Raw genomic sequence first — 24,517 nt, 5'->3', positions numbered from 1 at the left:
GCTACCTGGTTGAAGACTAACAACTAGGTTTCCTGTTTATAAACACGAAAGCCAAATCTTGAAAGGAAGCGTTGGTAAAGCAGCAAATAAGCAGAAGAGTTAAGCTGAAAAATTTATATATAACAAGTCTCAATCCATAACTCAGGCATCACTAAATATCTCAGACAGTGCAAGAGTGAGCAATTTTGCAAATGAATTTTGTTCTCTTTTGAATGAAATTCTCTTGAATTTGAAAGGCCACTTCCTTGGTATACTAAAAATACAAAGCTGGGGCACTGGGTGGCGCAGTCGGTTAAGCGTCCGACTTCAGCCAGGTCACGATCTCACGGTCCGGGAGTTCGAGCCCCGCGTCAGGCTCTGGGCTGATGGCTCAGAGCCTGGAGCCTGTTTCCGATTCTGTGTCTCCCTCTCTCTTGCCCCCCCCCGTTCATGCTCTGTCTTCTCTCTGTCCCAAAAATAAATAAACGTTGAAAAAAAAAAAAATTAAAAAAAAAAATACAAAGCATAGTACAGGATATGAACAATAAACAATCCACTTAGAACATTTACAGATTCTTACAAGTCTCTCAAGATTCCACCAAATACATAAAATGTCATGGACTGTGGCAAGTCAGTCACCAAAAGCACAATAATTGAAAATGACTAAAAAGGTAAAATGATAATACAAATGCAGAAGACTTTTCTACTTACTTTTTAAATATAAATGAGATGGAAATGATCCAACTGATCAGGTACAGAAGATTTTGAGGATGGATTCAAAAGATTTTCTTTGCTCTTCAAAAAGAAATCTACTGTGTCCAGCTGACGATTTTCTATCCAGCCTGAAACAGGAGAAAATTGGGAAAAGTTACAATAGGAAAAAATTAAGGATATAGATTTTTTTTTTCAACTTTATAACTTAAGTACTGAGACTGCAAGAGACAAGGCGCTCTACCCTGCAGCAGTACCCCGGTTCTGGGAGGATTCTGACAATGACTAATCATGCAATCTGCCCAAGTCTCCAACTTTGCTGAACATCAGTTTCTGCTTTGGTAGAAACAGGAGGTTAGATTAGAAAACACTTCCAGCTCTACCGTCTGTAATTCTAATTCCATTCAAATCCCAGGTTCTTGGGGACTGTTAACAGTTAATTTACAGTCCATTGAATTAAAATGTTAAAGCATTTTATGATATAAACTTTATGATATAAAGTTTACTGAAAAAGCAGGCTAAAGACAGACTCCCAAGGCGCCTGGATGGCTCAGTTGGTGAGGGTTCAACTCTTGATTTCAGCTCAGGCCATGATCCCGGGTGATGGGATCAAGCCCCATGTGGGCCCTGCCCTGAGCATGGAGCATGCTTAAGAGATCTCTCTCTCTCTCTCTCTTCTCTCTCTCTCTCTCTCCCTCCCTCCCTCTCTCCCTTTGTCCCTCTCCTCTGCTCATGCTCTCTTTATAAAAATAAAAAGATTTTTTTTACTAAAAAAATAAAAACAGACTCCCATTTCTGATAAGGCATATTAAGGAAGCTTTCCATACAGTACACTTAAAAATCACAGATTAAAACACACACACACACACACACACACACACACACACACACACACACTTAAATGCTCAGTTGAACTGCAAACAAAAAAATTTTCCTGGGATAACAATGGGGAAAGACAAATCCAGAAAACTGAATGCTCTAAAACCAACTGCTGTCTGAAAGATTCTGCAAATTTTTTTTTTTTTTTCTCGCTAGTGTGCTTTTTTTTTCTTTTTCAATGTTTATTTATTTTGAGAAAGAGAGAGAGCATATGCACAGCAGAGGCAGAGAAAGAATGGAGACACAATCTGAAGCAGGCTGTAGGCTCTGAGCTGTCAGCACAGAGCCCAACGTGGGGCTTGAAGTCACAAACTGAGATCATGACCTGAGCCAAAGTCAGACACTTAACCAACTAAGCCACCCAGGCACCCCAATTCTGCAAATTTCTAACAGCCTAAAGCAGGGATTGGACAACTAAGACCCACCAACCAAATCTAGCCCTTGCCAGTTTTTGTAACTAAAGTTTTATGGGAACATAGCCAACCCATTCACCCATTCATTTACATATTGTCAATGGCTACAAATGGCATCTCAGTAGTTGCAATAGAATCCTACCAGCAAACCCTAAAATACTTGCTATCTGGCTCTCTGCAGAAAGTTTGCCACTCTTACCCTAAAGCACTGTGCTTAAGAATGACCCAGACAGAGTAAATTGCTAAACCCGACCCGCAGAGTTTCGATTCATTAAGTCTGGGGTAGGGCTTGAAAATTTGCACTTCAATAAATCCCTAGGTGATGGTGATGCTGTTAGTCTGGAGACTAACTTTGAAGTTCTGGGTGTAACAGACCAGGCAGGGAGGAGAGGTATTGGTAGAAGTTACACATCCAGGAAAAGAGGATAAACCTAGGGCTCATGACACTCTCCAAAAGTGGATGGACTAGAAAAACAAGTGCCAAAGAGAGACCATAAAAAACTGTCTTCGGTCTGGGTGGTGGGAGGGAAAACTGAATTGTGTATGATTAAATAAGAGAATATTCTTGTTCTTAGAAGATATATGCCAAAGAACTTAAAAAGTTACAGAGTTAGTAACTTTTAAATAGTTTGGCAAAATAAAAAGTACACAACCAGTCAAGAATATGTGGCAAAATGTTAACAGCTGGTGAATGATGAAGGGTAAATGGATGCTCATTTTACTATTTTTTTCAATTTTTCTGTAAATTTGAAAATTCTCTAAATAGCATATTTTAAAACAATGACCAAATAGTAATTCTAGAAATAAAAAAATAAAAATTGAAATTAGATACTCGAAGGATGTGTTTAGAACAGATTAGACACAGCTGAAAAGAAAATTGGTGAGCTGGAAGATATAAAGAAATTATCCACAATGTAATAAACACTCATAAAGGTAAAAGAGAAATTGAGGAAAGTATGCAAATTATAATTACTTTTGATTGAACTACCACTGTGATGTCACAGGATGTGGGGGTAAAATGCACATTCAATGTTCAAGTACATGGAACAGTTATGCAAACTGAGTACTTACTAGGCTAGAAAGGAAGTCTCAACAAATTTTAAAGAATTGGTATCAGACCAGTATTTTTCCAATTAAAGACTATGATTCATTAGTGAGACATAAAATCGGTCAAACTGCAGAACACAAAAAACAAAAAGATCATAAAAGTAGCCTGGGGGCGCCTGGGTGGCGCAGTCGGTTAAGCGTCCGACTTCAGCCAGGTCACGATCTCCAGGTCCGTGAGTTCGAGCCCCGCGTCAGGCTCTGGGCTGATGGCTCGGAGCCTGGAGCCTGTTTCCGATTCTGTGTCTCCCTCTCTCTCTGCCCCTCCCCTGTTCATGCTCTGTTTCTCTCTGTCCCAAAAATAAATAAACGTTGAAAAAAAAATTAAAAAAAAAAAAAAAAAGTAGCCTGAAGAGAGAAAAATAAACTATCCTCAAAGAAACTGATTTTTCAATGACAATGGAATCCAGAATATAGGAGAAAGTGATCAGGAATGTTCTGAAGGAAAACTGCCTACCTAGAATTCCACACCTTCCAAAAATGACAGCAAAACAGATGTTATTAGTTAGATAAAAATGGAGAATTCAGCACCAGTCAGATCCTCACTAAAAGAGATTCTTAATGATACACTCCAGGCAGAGTGAAGGCCTAAATGGGAGAAGAAATGAAGAGCAAAGAAAATATATCATCTGTGCAAAAAGAGAACTTTGAAGGGCACCTGGTTGGTGCAGTCAGTTAAGCGTCTGACTTCGGCTCAGGACATGATCTCACAGTTTTGAGTTCGAGCCCCTTGTTGGGCTCTGTGCGGACAGCTCAGAGCCTGGAGCCTGCTTCAGATTCTGTGTCTCCCTCTTTCTCTGTTCCTTCCCCACTCATGCTCGTTCTCTCTCTCTCTCTCTCAAAAATAAACAAACATTAAAAAATTTTTTTTAAAGAAATGAACCTAAATACATAATAATGATGTCTACTTTGGTTTAAAAAATAAAACAATAGTAACTTAAGTAGGGAGAAAAAGTAAATAAAATTAAAGCATTCAATGGACCTGTATTATCAAGAAGGGTAAAGTTACTGACTTTAGTTTTGATCATGTAAGTATGTACATTTCCTAGAATATCCTCTAAAAGAACATAAACTTAATATTCATATCCAAACTACTAGAGGTCACAGGAGCTTCTACAGTGCTAGTGATGTTCTATCTTTTGCACTTGGTGGTGGTTACAAGACTTTTTGCTTTGTAATTATTTGTTAAACTGTATGTGTATTCTGTATACTTTTTTATACACGTTATTTCACAATAAAAGTAAAATTGATTAATGTAGTTTACAGTAATGAAAGGGGATGACTCATATGATTATATCAAGAGATTCAGAACAAGTATTCAATAAAATTTCAATACTCATTCATGATTTAAAAAACAAAAACACCTGGGGTGCCTGGGTGGCTTAGTCAGTTAAACATCAAACTCTTGGTTTCAGCTCAGGTCATGATCTCATGGTTTGGTGGATTTCAGCCCTGTGTCCAGCTCTACACTATCAGTGCAAAGATTCTCTGTCTCCCTCTCTCACTGCACCCCCCAACTCACGCTGTCTCAGTCTCTCTCAAAATAAACAAACTTAAAAAAAAAAAAACTCATAGGAAAAAAAGAAAAGTCAATCTTATAAAGTTTTTCTTGATACATGAGTGTGCACAGACTCATGTATATCAATATGGATAGATATTACAGGTATTCTTTTTTAAAATCAGGAATAAATAAGGATGCCCACTGTTACTTCTGAGAGATACTATGCTAGAGGTCCCAGCAACAAAATAAGGAAAAAAAGAAGAATAAGGATTTGAAGAGAAGAAACAAAACTGTATTATTCTGATTATTGTAGCTAAGTATATAAAAAGTTCAATAAAATCTAACAAATAAATTATTAGGATAAGAAAACTTAGCAAATTCACTGGATACAAAACTCAGTTATCTACCAGTTAAGAAATGAGAAGATATGAACAGACATTTTACCAAAGAGGACATACAGATGGCTAACAGACACATGATAAGATGCTCAACATCACTCATCAGGAAAATACAAATCAAACCCACAATGAGATACCACCTCACACCTGTCAGAATGGCTAACATTAACAACACAGGAAACAACATCTGTTGTTGTTGGCAAGGATGTGGAGAAAGGGGAACCTTCTTACACTGTAGGTGGGAATGCAAACTGGTGCAGCCACTCTGGAGAATAGTATGGAGGTTCCTCAAAAAGTTAAAAATAGAACTACCCTACAACCCAGCAATTACACTATTTACCCAAAGGATACAAAAATACAGATTTGAAAGGGCACATGCACCCCACTGTTTATAGCAGCATCATCAACAATAGCCAAACTACGGAAAGAGCCCAAATGTCCACTAATTGATGAGTGGATAAAGAAGATGTGGCACACACACACACACACACACACACACACACACACTGGAGTATTACTCAGCAATCAAAAAGAATGAAATCTTGCCATTTGCAACTATGTGGATGGAGCTATAGTGTATTATGCTAAGCAAAATAAGTCAGAGAAAGACAATACCAAGATTTCACTCTTATGTGGAACTTAAGAAACAAAATACATGAACATACAGGAAGGGGGAGGGAAGAGGAGAGAGGGAAACAAACCACAAGAGACTCTAACAATAGAACACAAACTAAGGGTTGATGGAGGGAGGTGAGTGGGAATGGGTTAAATGGGTGATGGGTATTAAGGAGGGCACTTGCTGGGATGTGCACTGGGTGTTATACCTAAGTGATGAATCACTAAATTCTACACCAGAAACCAACTTTACCATATATGTTAACATATAAATAAAAAGATTTAAATAAAAACTTGAAAAAAACCACTATATTAATGAAAATTATGGAAATCTCTGCACTCTCACCTATTTCCTGTAAGTCATGGAACTTGGAAACGTATTGATTTTCTCCAAGTAACAAAAGGTACAGAAATAAAGAAAAATTAACATATAAAAGCTCAATGTATTTCTTTATACTGGTAACAAAATATAACAAAATATACCATTTACAATATCAATATAAAAGTTTTTAAATACATGTAAAGATATACTACATTTAAACATATAGTATTTACATATGTATACACATATATTTAAATATAAATACATCCAAACCAAAAATAAAGCTAACAAAAGATGTCAAGCTCTTAATGGAAAAATTGCACAAATGATAATGTTTCATTGAAAGACATTAATGAAGACATAAAAAATGGGAAAAGAGACTATGTTTATGGATAGGAATGTTAAATATCCTAAAGATGTCAATTCTTCCCAACTTGATATACAGATTTAACCTAATTCTCATAAAATCTTAACAGTTTTTCATGAAACTTGACAAGCTGATCCTAACAGATGGAAGAGGGTTAAGGGAGAAAGAATAATGAATACATCCTGAAAAATAATAAAGTGAGGGATTTACAATTAAGACTGGGTAGAAATGGCCCCGGATAGGCAAAGACCAATGTAACAAAATAGACCCCAGAAACAAACTCATGCATATATGAGACCTGACACACAGAGATTTTGGGTAGTGGTAAAAGGAAGGAGTTTAGAAAAAAAATGGTTCTGAGACAAATGGTTATCAATACACAGGGGGTAGAAATAGGTCCCCACCTCACACCATGAATAAATCAAGTTCCAAATGATCAAGGACTTAAATGTGAAAATCATAATTTTAACCCTTAGGAAAAAATACAAAAACATCTTTATGACTTCAGGATAGGAGAAGGCACAAATTACATGCAAAAAAGACTGATTAATAAAACTACACTAAAATTTAGAACTACATTAAAGACCCCACACAGAACATAAAAAGTCAAGCTACACATTAGAATATTCACCCCACTTAGAAAAAAAGATTAGTATCTAGAATATATCCAACATACAAACTACAAACCAGTAAGAAAAAGACAAACGCCCCAAGAGACAATAGGCAAAGACTTGAACAGTCACTTTACAAAAGAAATCCAAATGTCATACATTTATCAACCTGAATCATCAGGGAAATGCAAATTAAAACCCATTGTAATACCAGGTTGGCAAAATTTGAAAAATCTAGAAATGCCAAGGGTTGGAAAAGACATACAACGAGAACTAACATACATTGCTGGTGAGAACATAAACTGATGAACCAACTTTGGAAAACTAGAGTGTTTGCTTAGTAAAGTTAAAGATGCACATGTCCCACGACCCAGCATTTCTACTACCACCACGGAGAAACTCTTGCACACGCGCTACAGCAGATGTGTACTGCTTATAGTGACTTGTCCATAATAGCAAACAACTGGAAAAAACCTAAAGGTGGATAAGTAAAGATGTATTGATACAATGGGATCCTATATGGGAGTGAAACTGAATAAATTACAGTTATACAACACTGGATGAATCACAAAATATTATGTTTATGTTTAGTGTTAAAAAACAGTCCCAAGGGGCGCCTGGGTGGCGCAGTCGGTTAAGCGTCCGACTTCAGCCAGGTCACGATCTCGCGGTCCGGGAGTTCAAGCCCCGCATCAGGCTCTGGGCTGATGGCTCAGAGCCTGGAGCCTGTTTCCGATTCTGTGTCTCCCTCTCTCTCTGCCCCTCCCCCGTCATGCTCTGTCTCTCTCTGTCCCAAAAATAAATAAACGTTGAAAAAAAAAATTAAAAAAAAAACAGTCCCAAAAGAATATATACCATGGTACCACTATATGCAAAATTCAACAATAGCCATAACTAAATAGCATTATTTGAAGATATTTTATGTGGAGTAAGATAAAGAAAAGCAAGGGCATGGTTAAAATTTTCAGAATGGTAGTTAACTCTGACACTGAGTGAGGTAAGAGAATAGGATGGAGAGGGGCACACATTCAAGAATGTTAATCCAGTTCTTGCTGGGATGTGGATACAAGATATTTGCTTTATTATTGTTGTTGTTATCACTAAAATCATATATATTTACTCATTTCTATATGGAGTGAGACTAAGGCCAAAACAATGCTCCATTTACCATGCAATCCTTTATTATATGTTTCTAGGAATTTATCCATTTCTTCCAGAGTGCCCAATTTGTTGGCCTATGATTTTTCATAATATTCTCTTACAACTGTCTGTATTTCTGTGGTGTTAGTTGTGATCTCTACATACCATGCAATCCTAATTAAAGTCACACATAGGCATGAACACTATATAAGGACAGAGGCTCAGCAGTCATGCTGCCTAGGTTCAAATCCTGGCTAACTATCACCATTCATGTAATATTGGAAAACACTATTCACATATATCTGAATTAGATTTCCTAACCTGTGTTCCCTCATGAATAAAATGGGATTAATAACAGTATTTACCTTCAGGGTTGATAAGAATGTTAATGAAATTACACATTATTAACATTAATATTTAAGAAAATAACCACAAGGAAATAAGTATGATTACTTCTGGATAATGGATTTATAGGTGACAAATTTTCTTTTTTTCCCTATAACTCAAATTTTCTCAATGATATTTTGTAGTGTATAAAAATAAGTTCTTCAACAAATGGTACTGGAAGAAATGAGTATCCACATACAAAAGAATGAAACTGAATCCCTTGCTAATACAAAAATTAATCACAATGCATCACAGACCTAAACGTAAGAGCTAAAACGATATAAACTCTTATAAAACCCCATTGCCTCAGTTTAGGCAATGATTTCTTAGATATGAACCAAAAGCACTAGAGATTAAAAAAAGTAAATTGACTATCAAAATTAAAAACCTTTGTATTTCAAAGGACATCATGAGAAGGTAAAAGAAAACCCACAGAATGGGAGAAAATATTCGAAAGTCATCAGATTCTGGTACCCAGAAAATATAAAGAAATTTTAGAACTCAACGACAGAAAAAAATTTTAAAATGGACAAAGCTTTAAATAGACATTTCTCCAAAGACATATACAAATGGACAATGAGTAAATGAAAACATGTTCAACATCATTACTCATTGGGAAAATGCAAATCAAAACCACAACGAGGGGTCCCTGGCTGGCTCAGTAGGTAGAGCATGTGACTCTCAATTTTGGGGTCATGGATTCAAGCCCCACAGTGAGCACAGAGATTACTTAAAACAAAACAAAACAAACAAAACAAAACACAATGACTTAATTTTGACTTTACAACTACTAGGATGGTTATAAAAAAGGTGGACAATAACAAGTGTTGGTGAGGATGTGGAGCTCTTGGAACCCTCGTCACACACTGCTGGTGGGAATGTAAAATAGTGCAACTGCTGTGAAAAACAATTTTGCGGTTCAAAAAGTTAAATGACCCAGTAATTCCACTGCTAGGTGTATATCCAAGAGAAATGAAAACATATGACACACAACTTGTACACCACTGTTCACAGGATTACTTACAATAGCTAAAAAGTGGAAACAACCCAATGTCCATCAACTGATGAATGGATAAACAAAATGTGGTACATCCATATAATGGAATATTATTCAGCCATACAAAAAAAGAAGTACTGATATATGCTACAACATTGATGACCCTTGAAAATATGCTATGTGAAAGAAGCCAGTCATAAAAGGTTACATATTTTATATTTCCATGTATAGGAAATGTCCAGAATAGGCAAATCCAGAGACAGAAGGTGTATCAGTGTTTGGGACTTAGCAGCCATGAGAACTGGTAAAGGACTGCTAATGGATACAGAGTTTCTTTTTGAAGTAATGAAAATGTTTGGAATTACGTAACAGTGATAGTTGTACAACCCTGAATACACTAAAAATCAGCGGACTGTACTCCTTAGATGGGTGAATTTTATGGTATGTGTGTTATACTTTAATAAAGCTGTCATTAAAAATACAAACTCACATACAACATTATTAACTTTTGGGGTCTGTGTGATCTACAGAAAAGTACCTTGACTTTGATTCTAGCTCCAGTTCTTGTTAGTATTGCTATGGGCCACTCACTCAACCATTCTGAGCCTAAGGTTTTTCATCTGTAAAATGAAATGAAAAAAACTATCCAGGGGCACCCGGGTGGCTCAGTTTAGTCCCAGACTCTGATTTCGGTTCAGGTCATGATCTCTCAGTTCGTGAGTTCAAGTCCCACATTGGGCTCCATGCTTACAGCGCAGAGCCTGCTTAGGATTCTCTCCCCTCCTCCTCTGGTGTCTCTCTCTCTCTCTCTCTCTCTCTCAAAATAAATAATAAACTTAAAAAAAAAAAAAAAAAACTATCCAAATCATCTCATTATTTTAAGACAAAACTAGATAATGCATATAAAAAGCGTGAACTACAAAATGCTATACAAATTTTTCAGGTTATGTTGCTTCCATAGTTTGATTAGAAGAGTAGGGACCATAAGGTAGAAATAAAAGGTCACTTTTGTTTGTGATTTCCATAGCTTGCTTTTACTTCATTTAGTCTTACCATCTTATTGTTGCCTCCATTTTTTGCAACTTTTTTTTAGTTTTTACTATAATTTTTTATCTTTTAAGACCAAAAAGGGTAAGCAGAATTCCTAAGCAGAATTAGTGTATTGAAATAACCAGAACTAAGCAAATGGTTGGGTAAAGACTATAGCTCTTTTTGCTGCTAGGTTAAATGAATTCTCCCAAATCTTCAGTCAAGTAAGAGTCTATGACAGAAAATAATCAAGCAAAGTCATGTAGACATTTAACATTGTTACCTCCAGTGCATGGATGGGGATTGAGCATCTCCCCCAACCATTGAGATGGCAAAGAGAGTCCACAGTACTGGCACTTCCATGGATCATTAGTCTATTTAAAAACTCCTCCTGAGTCAATCCAAACAAAATCAGAGAGAGTCCATTTTCTGCAGGAAAAATAAAAGTTACCTTAAATAAATTAAGGTATTTATTACCTTATTATGGTATTACCTAATTACCTTATTACCTAATTAAGGTATTTATTACCTATTATATATTACCTCTAATTATGCAATACTTCAGTGCTATAATTACAAATATATGTATTTGGCACCAGGTACTACTATGACCATGATTAATCCAACATGATTTTTTAATGTTTTTAAAAGAGTTTTATTTTTTCAACAATGGACCACAGGGCAAATTCTCGTAAGAACAACACATCCTATGAAATAATACTAAATCTCACTTTTCTCCTTTACATTATCCACACAATAAATGTCTGGAATTTTTAACTATTTACAGAGATGTCATATATCCGATTCACTAAGGTAAAACCAATAGCACGCTCTTGACACACAGAAATATAGGATTTCCAAATCTGGGGTATTAAAAAAAACACACACACATAGTTCAATTGCATCACTCAATAGCTTTGTAGGAGGTTATGGCATAACTGCTGACTGAGAAATACCAAACGGGTAGTGAGACAAGTACAAGAAAAAACTAACAAGAACACAGCCCATCTAAGAGAACCAAAATTCAGCCTCAACCCATAAATTACTACGGAGGAATGCAGGGCTAGTGTTGCCAGATCTAATAATTTTTCAATAACAGCTAGAAATCCTCTAACTTTATATGTTTATAATACAGTCTTCTTTAAAAGCCTAGATAGTGCAAGCCCAATAGACTGAATCTGCGGTGCACATATATATGGCCCAGAAGCAGCCAGCTTACTACTGTTGCTTGCACAGACAAGTCAAGAGGAGACTCCCTGGGATAAAACCAACCTTTACTACTCTGACACTTCTCTGACTTTAGCGTCAGAGCATTGAGCTGAGCAAAAATAACCTTAATTAAAAATCAAATAGATGAGACAACAGTACCAAGAGTAACACCAAGTTTCCCCATGAAAGACTACCACTTAGAGGACAGTGTAGGCACTAACATCACCTGAGCAGAAGTAAAATATGTTAAGAAAGCACACCTCTCAGGGCGCCTGGGTGGCTCAGTCGGTTGAGCGTCCAACTTCGGCTCAGGTCATAATCTCGTAGTTCATGGGTTCAAGCTCTGCATCGGACTCTGCTGACAGCTCAGAGCCTGGAGCCTGCTTCAGATTCTGTGTTTCCCACTCTCTCTGCCCCTCCCCCGCTCATGCTCACTCGCTCCTCTCAAAAACAAATAAACATTAAAAATTTTTTTAAAAAAAGCAAGCACACCTCTTAGCAATGGGTTTCAACCTAACACGAGTTATTCTCACCTGTCAAAACAAGGCAGAGTTGCTGGTCTCCACAACTGTCTATAGGAATACACTTTTGGCCAAGGGAAAAGCACTGCAGGCCCTGGGTCTCCAAATCCCAAAGGACAATGGTGCAGCCCGTCCTTTCCACTGCCCAAGTAAACAGTGCACTGAATCCTGTCACAGACATACATTTAAGCTCAATAGGTTCCTCTTGTTCATGAATGTGCATTGTTTTCCATGATCTTCCTGAATCCCTGGTCTTGGCATGATCTTTCTGTGGAAAATTATACTGGTTGGGCATTATGTCTGGTGGAATGAAGGCCCAGCCTGGCATACTGGTACTGGGGTTACCAGCTTCAGGAGACTCCAAATGCAAAATATTCTGGAACCACGGAGCACAATAGGAAACCTCCAGGTTGGAACTCTTTATTGTTTCATTCAATTTTGATAGCTGGGCTTTCCAAGACCTGGAAGACAGGGTAGAACTCACACCTGTTACAGTGAAAGGCACTACATAAAACACTGTATCATGAAGAAGATGCATTAAAAAAAAAGTGTTTACTTCTGTAAAGCCCTTTAGTAAAAAAGTAGAGTATGACAAAAAAAAAAAAAAAAAAAAAAAGGAATAAAGTAAACCCAAGAGGGAAGTTTCTGTACCTATCAACTTGAAAGGAAAACTTGGTCAGTTTCATGTTGTAGTCAGAATTAACAGGATCATCTTCATCTATCCCCTTAGGGCCTTCAACAGGCATGTCTTCTTGAGTTCTTTCACATAGTAGGTGTCCTGGGTGTTGCCTACATTTTAAAATGATAGCCATGGTCAACAATGATGATTGAATCCAAATCTGTGTTACTACTGTTAAATATTGAGGGGAAGGGGGTGTCACATAGAAGGAACAGTATAGACAGGTTTTTTGAACAGGACTCCTTCTCTCCATTGTTTATAGCAGAATGATAAAGTCAGCCCTAAGAAGCTGACCCATTTGTAACCATGTGTGGTAATGGAAGTTAACTAGATTTATTGTGGTGCTCACTTCACAACATATACATACATTGAATCATTATGTTATATACCTGAAACTAATACAATGTTGCGTGCCAATTATATCTCAATCAAGAAAAAAGAATTGGACATTTATAGGCAGTCAGCTTTATAAAGAAATAAGAACACTTACTATGATAATGCAGATGTGTGATTAAAACTTTAAAATATTTTGTTTATTTTTGAGAGAGAGAGAGAAAGAGAGAGAGACAGAGCGCGAGGGGGAGGGGCCAGAGGGAGGAGACACAGAATCTGAAGCAGGCTCAGGCTCTGAGCTGTCAGCACAGAGCCACATGGGGCTTGAGCCCAGAAGCCGTTGAAGACATTTAACTGACTGAGTCCACCCAGTGCCCATAAACTTTAATATAACTAAGCCTTTCAAAAACCCTATGAGGTAAACATACCCCCATTTTATAGATATGGAAACAAAGGCCCAAGAGAACAGTGGAGCTGTAACCAGGTCAATGTGACCATAAAAGCCCAGGCTTTTAACTGTTCACAATACTGTCACCACAAAGTAAGATTTAGGCTGAGATCAGGGGAATGCATACCAACTAGAAAGACAAAATGTAAGTGCAGGTGTAGGTGGAAGAGTATTTGCAGAAGAGGGTTTTTCTTTTTGTTTTGAGAAACAAAAAAAAGGCAAAGGTAGCTAAAGCATAGTGAATGAAGAAGCAAGGTGGCCTGAGATGAGACTGGAGAGGTTGGCAGGAGACAGATGGTGCAAGACTCTATGGGCTACTAAGGATTTTTAGTTTTATTGTGGGGTAGGGAAGCTAAGTAAGGGTTTTAAATAAGAAAAGCAGTATGATCAGATATAGAAGAGTAGCTGGGGGAGAAAGAGTGGCAGTTAAACCTTGAGCACTTACACTGCTATTAACCCTTTCAGCAATTTGAAGATAATATGTTAACATCAAGGATTGATTTTTAAAAAGCTAGAAAAGGCAGGGGACAGGGAGAAAAGATGATGCATGGAGAAGGCAGTTTCCCATCCCCCCAAATGAAAGGTGGATACCTTGTCCCCAGGTGTTAATATCTGGCTGTTTCTCTGAGAAGATATGCATTTTAACACATCACTCTGGCTACTTTACAGAGCATGAAGTTGATGGGGTAAGAGCAGACATGGGGAGACCAATTACAAACCATTACCTTACCTTAGTTCAGGTAAGTGATGACAGTGACATGGGTGAGAATGATAACAGAGGAGTTTAGAGTAGTAGACAGATTCAAGAAACACTTAGGAGGTAGAATGATTAGGATCTGGTGACTAATTAGATATGCATCTAATGCTTAAAAGAGTTTGGAGGGGCACCTGGGTGGTTCAGTTGATTAAGTGTCCGACTCCTGATTTCAGCTCAGGTCATGATCTAATGGTTCGTGGGTTAGAGCCCCACATCGGGCTCTATGCTAGCAGTGTGGAGCCTGCTTGAGATTCTCTCTCTCTCTCCCTCACCCTCTCTCTTTTCCCCTCCTCATGTTCTCTCTCTCAAAATGAAACTAAAAAAAAAAAAAAAAGAGGTTGGAGAAATAAAAAGAAAGCAAATGGAAAATGGTCCCTGAGAAAGAAGGAAAAAAATGGGATCTGGAGCACAGAGCACAGAGGCCTTCATGGAAGGAGGGGAATCTGTTTTACTAGGAGGGAAGATGAGGAGATGGGCACAGGAAAGTAGGTTTGTAACTTAATGTGAGAAACTGAGGGAGTTCTCATTAGATGGATTCTACTTCCACTATAGAGTAGGAGACAAAGTTACCTAAGAAGACTTGGGGATAAAGAGATGAGCAGAGGTTTGGGGAAAATGGAGGTTTAAAAACACTGTTATAAAAAAAGGGGCTCATGAAAAATCATTGTAAAATTTCCAGACAATACTGAGAGACCAGTTGAAGGCAGCAAATGTGAACTCACAGTGGTATCAATTTTCCTTTGTGGTTTTCTCACAAGTGCCTGGATGCTTGGTGGCAGGGACAGAGAAGGCAGAGTGAAAAAGAAAAAGAAAAAAAAAAAAGATTTTGTCAGACCAAGTGCTAGCACAGAGAGGAGCAAGAGTTCAGGGCACATACAAAAAAAAGTGATTGAAATGATGAGTCACAGAATCTATGCTGAGAAGGGAAAGGAGGGAGGGAGTAAAGACAGGAGGAGGCTAGAGAGTGAAAAGTCAACGAACTGGAAATTCCAATGAGGTCAGAGGACAAGTAAAGTGGGGGTACTTGAGTAAGTGACACAGAAAATTTGGGAAGCTGTGGTCAGGGAGTGAGAAGTGCAGGTAGTGATTTGAGGGAGGAACGGTTTCACACAAAGACAAAGCCAGGGTAAGAGTATTGGAAGAAAAGTCACTGACAATGAACTGAAAGAACAGACCCCGAGTTTGGGTCCTCAACTTGCTTACAAACTCTACAGAAAACATGAAAAAATTAGAGAAATAATACAAGACTACAAACTAAGTGCTAAACTGTAGTTCAAAGCAAAAGTGTTACAGAAGTCCACAGAGGAGAAAAATTATAAAATGAATATAAAATTACAAGTCGAAGGGGTTTTAGTAAGTAAAGGCTTCATGAGAGAGGTAGATCTCAAAGGATAAAATGAAAAGGAGAAACCGACATTCTGTATCAGGGGGAAAGAAGAGCTAGAACTAGGAGTCAGGAAAGATAAAAACACTTTTAAACTTCAGAGCACAGGGGCGTCTGACTCTTGACATCAGCTCAGGTCATGACCTCACGGTTGTGAACTAGAGCCCCAAGACAGGCTCTGAGCTGACAGCATGGAGCTTGCTTGGGATTCTTTTTCTCCCTCTCTCTCTGCCCCTCCCCTACTCACACTCTTTCTCTCAAAATAAATAAATAAACTTTAAAGTAAAATAAAATAAAAATAAACTTCAGAGCACACTTAGAAAATAAAATATGCAGAAAAACTGAGAGCTTTCCTCCTAAGGTCAGGAACAAAACAGCGATGTCCACTCTTGCCTCTGTTATTCAACATAGTATCGGAAGTCTTAGCCTCAGCAATCAGACAACACAAAGAAATAAAAGGTATCCAAATCAGCAGGAGGAGGTCAAACTTCCACTCTTTGCAGATGACATGATCTCTATACGGAAAATTCAAAACATTCTACCAAAAAACTGCTAGAACTGATCCATGAATTCGGCAAAGTGGCAGGATATAAAATCAATGCACAGAAATCGGTTGCATTCCTATATACCAATAATGAAGTGACAGAGAAATCAAGGAATTGATCCCATTTACAATTGCACCAAAACCATAAAATACCTAGGAATATATCTGAAGAGGTAAAAATCTATACACTGAAAACTATAGAAAGCTTATGAAAGAAATTGAAGACACAAAAAAATGGAAAAAGATTCCATGCTCCTGGATAGGAAGAACAAATATTGTTAAAATGTCAATACTACCCAAAGCAATCTACACATTCAATGCAATACCTTTCAAAATAACACCAGCATTCTTCACAGAACTAGAACAAACAATCCTAAAATTTGCATGGAACCAGAAAAACCCTGAATAGTCAAAGCTCTTGAAAAAGAAAACCAAAGCAGGAGGCATCACAATCCTGGACTTCAAACTGTATTACAAAGCTGTAATCATCAAGACAGTATGGTACTGGCACAAAAACACTCAGATCAATGGAACAGAATAGAGAACCCAGAAACAGACCCACAAACGTATAGCCAACAAATCTTTGACAAAGCAGGAAAGAATATCCAATGGAATACAGTCTCTTCAGCAGTTGGTGCTGGGAAAACTGGATAGCGACATGTAGAAAAATGAACCTGGACCACTTTCTTACACCATACACAAAAATAAACTCAAAATGGATGAAAGACCTAAACCTAAGACAGGAAGCCATCAAAATCCTTGAGGAGAAAGCAGGCAAAAACCTCTTTGCCCTTGGCTGCAGCAATTTCTTACTCAACACATCTCCAGAGGCAAAGGACACAAAAGCAAAATGAACTATTGGGACCTCATCAAAATAAAAGGCTTCTAAACAGCAAAGGAAACAATCGGCAAAACTAAAAGGCAACCGACAGAATGGGAGAAGATTTGCAAACGATATCAGATAAAGGGCTAGTATCCAAAATCTATAAAGAACTTATCAAACTCAACACCCAAAACACAAATCATCCAGTGAAGAAATGGGCAAAAGACATGAATAGACACTTCTCTAAAGAAGACATCCAGATGGCCAACCGACACAGGAAAAATGCTCAACCTCACTCATCATCAGGGAAATACAAATCCAAACCACAATGGGATACCACCTTACACCTGTCAGAATGGCTAACACTAACAACTCAGGCAACAACAGATGTTGACGAGGATGTGGAGAAAGAGGGTCTCTTTTGCACTGCTGGTGGGAATGCAAACTAGTGCAGCCACTCTGGAAAACACTATGAAGGTTCCTTAAAAAATTAAAAATAGAACTACCCTACAACTCAGCAATTGCACTGCTAGGTATTTATCCAAGGGATACGGGTATGCTGTTTCAAAGGGGCACATGCACCCCAATGTTTATAGCAGCACTATCAACAAGAGCTAAAGTATGGCAAGAGCCCAAATGTCCATTAATGGATGAATGGATAAAGAAGATGTGGTGTGTACACACACACACACACACACAAATAGAATATTACTTGGCAATCAAAAAGAATGGAATCCTGCAATTTGCAACTACGTGGATAGAACTAGAGGGTATTATGCTAAGTGAAATCAGTCAGTCAGAGAAAGACAAATATCGTATGACTTCACTCATATGAGGACTTTAAGATACAAAACAGATGAACATCAGGTAAGGGAAGCAAAATAATATAAAAACAGGGAGGGGACAAAAACATAAGAGATTCTTAACTATGGAGAACAGAGGGTTACCGGAGGGGTTGTGGAGGCAGGATGGGCTAAATGGGTAAGGGGAATTAAGGAATCCACTCCTGAAATCATCGTTGCACTATATGCTAACTAACTTGGATATAAATTTAAAAAAATAAAAATTTAAAAAAATATGCAGGGGTTTCTGGGTGGCTCAGTCAGTTAAGTGTCTGACTTGGGCTCAGATCATGATCTCACTGATCATGAGTTCGAGCTCTCTGCTGTCAGAGCAGAACCCACTTTGGATCCTCTGTCTCCTTTGCTCTCTGCCCCTCTGCTTGCGAGTTCTCTTTCAAAAAATATAATAAAAATTAAAAAAAAAAGGGTGCCTGGGTGGCTCAGTCGGTTAGGCATCTGATTTCAGCTCAGGTCATGGTTTCACAACTTGTGTGAGTTCAAGCCCTGTATCGGGCTGTGTCCTGACAGCTCATAGCCTTGAGCCTGCTTCAGATTCTGTGTCTCCCTCTCTCCCTGCACCCCCCTCCCCACTTGTGCTCTCTCTCAAAAATAAATGTTAAGAAAAATAAAACATTTAATAAAAGTTAAAAAAACAAGAAAATACAGTCTATTCCAGAAATTATACTAATTAAAGAGCATTCATGTAATTAGTAAATAGAGATCATTCATTTAGATTGGTAAGCAAACACCAGCTCTCTTTGGGTGATGTAACAGTAGCTGAGTTCAAATGCAATTTGTTCAAACAATGTGCATGGTGCAGTCTTCAGAGTTCTCTTGAAGTGTTACCAAAACATCCACAGGGGGGCACCCGGGTGGCTCAGTCGGTTAAGCAACTGATTTTTCGCTCAGGTCTTATCTCACAGTTGGTGGGACTGACTGAGCTGACAGTGCAGAGCCTGCTTAGGATTCTCTCTCTCCTCTCTCTCTGCCCTCCCCACTGTTGCTCTCTCTCTAAATAATAAATCAACTTAAAACAAAAACAAACAAAAAAAACATCCACAGGAATGTTCCCTATACTCAAGGATCAGAGTGGCTGAGTAGGCTTTCCCCCCTCTTCATCTATCAAATTATTTTCCAAGGTAGATTAGAACGTAATTCTACATACCAGGGTATGTTTTAGTCAGTAAAAATGGGCTACTGTAAACAAGCATATGATCTGAGAAAGTGCAAATCATCTTTGTTCAAAGATTTTTTTTCTTTTTTAAGGTCAAGGCCATTTATAACAAAAGAAAAAAAACACAGTAGGAAGAGGTTCAGTAGGTATGTGAAATGAATTTATCCTTTCTTGTGATCCAAACGATAGGCAATAAAATCCATCAAAGTGCCTTCCCAATTACTCAAGGATTTGTTTATCTCATTCATATTAAGTTAGGACCAAAAATCCTAATGGTTTTGAATGGCCCTGAAGGCCACAAGTCATAAATACGGACTAGCCTACTTTTAGATAAGTTGCACTGTACAGGTTGGGGCATTTACATATGCCTCTCACATCATACCTCTCTCAAACATTACAAAAATCAGAAGCAACTTAAATATCTAAATCTAAAAGTAACACAAATAAGCCTTCAATTTTTACTATATTTAGACAGTAACTGGGGTGGGTCCTTCAAGGGAAACAGCTGAGGAAGTACTTAGCTGGAGAAAGCTACCTTAATATATACTATCAAAGTTCTTTAAGAGAAAAGTCCCCAAGGCTCCAGGAACCTAAGCCACATAAGAAGCAATTCTGAAACAGGGTAAATCCCATTTTTCTTCTACTTTAATGTAGGGCAAGGAATAAATAATGTGTAATAGTCAACTGTGCTATACTATACATTATGTACTTATTTTTAAAACAGTGCTTGATTACTTTGTAACTTACATAAGCTATATGTAAAACATATAAATCAAAATCAAAATCTTGATAAAGGAGGCCAATGATCATTTGCACAATTTTGCAGTAACAACCTATGTAGTTGCTAGAACATGAACTAGCTGAATAGAGAAATTAAACTGGTTTTTAAAAAAGCTAACAAGGGGCACCTGGGTGGCTCAGTTAAGTGTCCAACTCTTGATTTCCGCTCAGGTCATGATCTCACTCTCCTGAGATCAAGCCCTGAATCAGACTCCACCCTAAGCATGGAGCCTGCTTGAGATTCTCTGCCCCTCCCCCACTTGCTCTCTTAGGAAAAAAAAAAAAAAAAGCTAGCAAGTACATTTTTTAAATTAAACGTTTTTATTTTATTTTAAAGAGAGAAAGTGTGAGTGGGGGAGAGGGACAGAGGGAGAGAGAGAGAACCTCAAGCAGGCTCTAAGCTCAGCATGGATCCCACGACCCTAGGATAGTGATCCAAGTAGAAATCAAGAGTCCAATGCTCAACTAAGTCACCCAGCTGCCCCCTAACAAGTACTTTTTAACCTCTTAAGGCTTTATTTACCTCAACTTAGAGATGGCAGTAATTTACATACCTGAAATACAAATTTAAGTTAAGAGCAATTGCAGAGTTGGAGGAGCTGATAATCACCACAACATCTAGGTCCTGAGACACTTTCAGCGAAGTAAACGAAGAAACCTTGGCTGGCTCCTGTTGCTGCTCATCACACATATCTTCTTGGTGAAGGGCTAAATCCACATGAGCTACATGTCTACCATCCACAGTGTCAAAAATGTCTTTGAGTTAGAATTAAAGAAAATGCCAGTCTTAAGTATGCCCCAACACTTAAAATACAGGATGGGATGGAGCTTATAGACTTCATCGCTGCAACCTTATGAGTATAGTAACAAAAGGAAGAGTGGACACTTGAGGCAGCCCTCATCACAGTAACCAGCTGAATGTGAAGTTGGTGGCCCAATAAACAACCTGATACAGAGTTCATTCAGCAATGCTTGCTGAAAATCCACTCTGTAACAGGCTCTGATACACTGCTAATATTTCCCACTACTGTTCTACAACAGTGCTTTCCAAGAGAAATAGAATGTGAGCCATATTTGTCATTGCAAATTTTCTAGTAGCCCTATTAAATAAGTAAAAAGAAACCAGTGAAATTAATGTTAGTAATACATTTTATTTAGCCCAATATATCGAAAATATTACCATCTCAACAGGTAATTTACATAAAAATTGGGATATTTTACACCTTTTCATATAAGTGTTCAAAATCTGGTATTTTACACTTACAGCAAACCACAGTTTAGACACTAAATTTCCATTGGAAATACCTGATCTGTATTTAAACTTCCTAAAATTCACATTTGAGAACTTAGATATACTTAAAAGTTCTCCAATAACTGAATCAAGTATCAGCTTTCAAACTTAAAATAATTAAGTAAAATTAAGAATTCAGTTTCTCAATCACACTAGCCAATTTCAAGTGCACAACAGCCATATAAGCCTAGTGCCTAACATGCTGGACAGCACCATTCTATAACCTGGCAACAAAGATGAAGTTAATGCAACACTTTGACATTTTTTACAAAAGAAATTTTAATAAAGGCTATTTTATATCTAAAATAGACAAACCATCCCTTTAATTCAGAAATAAAAGTTCCAAATCATATAAGGGGTCATTTTTCAAGTCTTCAAAACAATTTTGCTGATGATCTGATCTACAGATCTGCTGGAAACAAAAACTGTAATGTTTCCAAAACCAAATTAAAAGTAGTTAAGCAAACCATATGATTCACTAATATGATGGAATCATCATAGAAGGAGATTATATTCATATATGAAAATGTATGCATCACATCATAAGCAGCCCTCTAAATCCTTTCTGGAACAAGCACATAGTAGATATTTAATAAGCATGTTTTGGATAAATGGGTAATACAGAGCATATATAATTTAAAAAGAACACAAGTTGGAATATTATGACTATGGAAAAAAATGTATATACTAAAAGATATTTGAATGGAATAGAAAACAATATAGTTAAGTATTTTAAGTTCATAAAGATCTTTTCCCTGAATTATACTGAAAATCTAACAATACTTATATACCAGTCCCTAAAACTAAAAGCCTAAAAAAGGCTCATCCTTTAAGGCATTCTCCTCCCCTGCACATCCACATCTTACTGCCAAGGATACAGATCCAGCCTAAACTACTCAAAACAAAGAGAATTCCTCTGCAGACCTGCGTGTCAATAATCCTGTCCACTGCCTGTGCAGGCAAGGGTAATGTAAAACAGCTGCATACTCCAACCTCAGCATCTCTTTCAGGAAATATAAGGTGTACGATGATACATTTGTTGATGAGCAATAGTGAAGTGTTATCGTGAAATGACAGAATTCTCAAAGACAATATGGAATACCTAGGAAACAAAAGCATAGTATTTCAAACTCACTGGTAACAATTTTACAGTTGGCAATTTTGATCTTGTACATATCATAAACAGATCAAATGAAGAAGAAATAGCACTTAGTCCGACTCTAGGCAGTATTGCTCATACCCACCTATATCAAATGGGTCACTGGTAGGTAGGTAAGGGGATGAATAAAGGGAGCCTACATATCTCTGTTCCTTCTGTTTATGGTCCGAGTCTGATAGTACACAAGAAGATTAAAGAAAACAAAACAAAAAAAAACCCTACTTATCCTGGGAACCTCACAAGAACAATCACAGATTTTTTTTTTTTTTAACAAGATGGGGAGCACCTGTCTGGCTCAGCTACTAGAGCATGTGGCTCTTCCATTGTAAGTTCGAGCCCCACGTTGGGTGTAGAGATTACTTAAAAATAAAAAAATCTAAAAAAGAAAAAAAAAGAAAAAGAAGGAACCTTAAAATCAAGTGTGTCAAGTATGCTACTGCTTAAATATAAAGGCTGAATGCTTCATTTCTGCTCTCTGCAGCCTTCAGGATGAAATAAGTAAACAGCTGGGTAACCAGTCTCGATCAGCACTATCCAATAGAAATATATCAGCCACAAATGCAAACTGCACAAGGAATTTTAAATTTTCTAGTTGCACCAAAAAAAAAAAAAAAATCAGGTGAAACTAATTTTTATATATTATTACCCCATAATATCCAAAATAGCATTTCAACATGTAATGAATACAAAAAACTATGAATGAGATATTTTACTTTCTGATCCTAAGCCTGCAAAACCTGGAACGTAATTTAACACTTAGAGGACACCTTAATTCACATTAACCACACTTCAATGCTCAAAAGCCTCATGTGGGTAGTGGCCACTGCACTTAACAAGGCAAATCTCCCTCCCTGATTTCATCTCTATAAGAAGTTTCCTGGAACATATAAGATTTCACAGTGATGTCACAGACTGACCACCTGTAAATACTTACTGATATTTTGATCTTCAATGAGCTTTTGCAATGTCTCCTCACTACAGCTATACAAATGGTTGCATCGCATCTTCCATCTTTCAAATTAAATTCATAGATAAACAGTCATAATTCTCACTAAGAGCAAGCAGTTTGGGCTTGTCTGTTGGTGAGCTGCTCTTATGAGACTCGTCCATACAAAGCTAAGGAAAAAGCATAGATTATTATATTCTATTATCCACAGTAATATTTACCCACAATGGTGAGGGTAGAAGGGCAGAATGAGTAAAGAACAATTCTTTAATTCATGGAGTAGTAGCATTAGTCCTATACTGGCTTTAAAGGGAATGTAAATTGCTCTGGGACTTTGCCCCTCTTCTACCTGAGCCCCCTTCAGGCTAACAAAATACAAGTGACTGGTGAAAGGGGACATGGAGCAATAAATGATGAATTATCTTCCTAAATCCTGTCTGATGAAATGTTTAAAGGAACAGTCACAAGGATAAGTTTCAGCAACCAAATATGTATATTTTTTATAAGAGGTGATGCTCAAACTTAACAAAGTAGGTTTTGCTAACTTAAATGTTTTCGATGACTTAAAAAGTGACTGTTAGTATTTATAGACTATGAAGACTCGAAGATGGTATATTATAGAATAGCCCTGACAAAGAGAACTTTCCATTTCTGTTGGTCAGAACTATTCTATATATCTGCACTGTCCAATACAGTAGCTAACAGACACATGTGACTACTGAACAGTTGAAATGTGAATAGTGCAACTGAGGAAATATTTAAAATTCACTAAGTCACATGTAGCTAATGGCTACCCATGCTAGACAGCACAGTTACAGAAGGTTTTGTGTTACAGCACATACAGCAGTGTAATGATGGAAAGAGAATATGAATGTGCGACAGCTTCAAACTAAATTAAAAAATAAAAGGACCCAATTGTGAAAACAATGGCAATGGCAGGAGGCTACCATGCTGATAAAGCTTATCGTTCAAAAAAATCTTTTTTATATACAGAAGTAGTTAAATTTTATTTCTTAAAAAAAAAATCAGATGGATTTTTTATCCTTATTAAAGAAAAATATTGACACATTTTATATTTCTATTTTTATACCTGGACTGATGATTCTCAGGAACACTCAATTCTGACTGTTTACACTGAAAATATGGAACACAATAGGAATGGTCCAAATATAAA

General features: G+C 37.4%; 1 protein-coding gene across 1 annotated transcript in view; it reads right to left on the bottom strand.

The window, feature by feature from the left end:
* The window catches only part of SPG11 (SPG11 vesicle trafficking associated, spatacsin), a 92,456-nt gene that overhangs the window by 66,191 nt on the left and 1,748 nt on the right, over positions 1 to 24,517 (bottom strand). Inside the window, 12 exon segments of the mRNA XM_032593513.1 lie at positions 691 to 711; positions 714 to 821; positions 3,054 to 3,057; positions 10,737 to 10,882; positions 12,196 to 12,644; positions 12,835 to 12,972; positions 20,502 to 20,703; positions 22,117 to 22,340; positions 23,328 to 23,388; positions 23,391 to 23,438; positions 23,441 to 23,503; positions 23,506 to 23,513. Coding sequence (XP_032449404.1) covers positions 691 to 711; positions 714 to 821; positions 3,054 to 3,057; positions 10,737 to 10,882; positions 12,196 to 12,644; positions 12,835 to 12,972; positions 20,502 to 20,703; positions 22,117 to 22,340; positions 23,328 to 23,388; positions 23,391 to 23,438; positions 23,441 to 23,503; positions 23,506 to 23,513 — 1,472 coding nt within the window.

The sequence above is a fragment of the Lynx canadensis genome, chromosome B3, assembly GCF_007474595.2.
Source record: "Lynx canadensis isolate LIC74 chromosome B3, mLynCan4.pri.v2, whole genome shotgun sequence".
Classification (NCBI taxonomy): domain Eukaryota; kingdom Metazoa; phylum Chordata; class Mammalia; order Carnivora; family Felidae; genus Lynx; species Lynx canadensis.
Note: the sequence above shows the minus strand (reverse complement) of the source record. Positions and strands in the feature narration are given on the sequence as shown.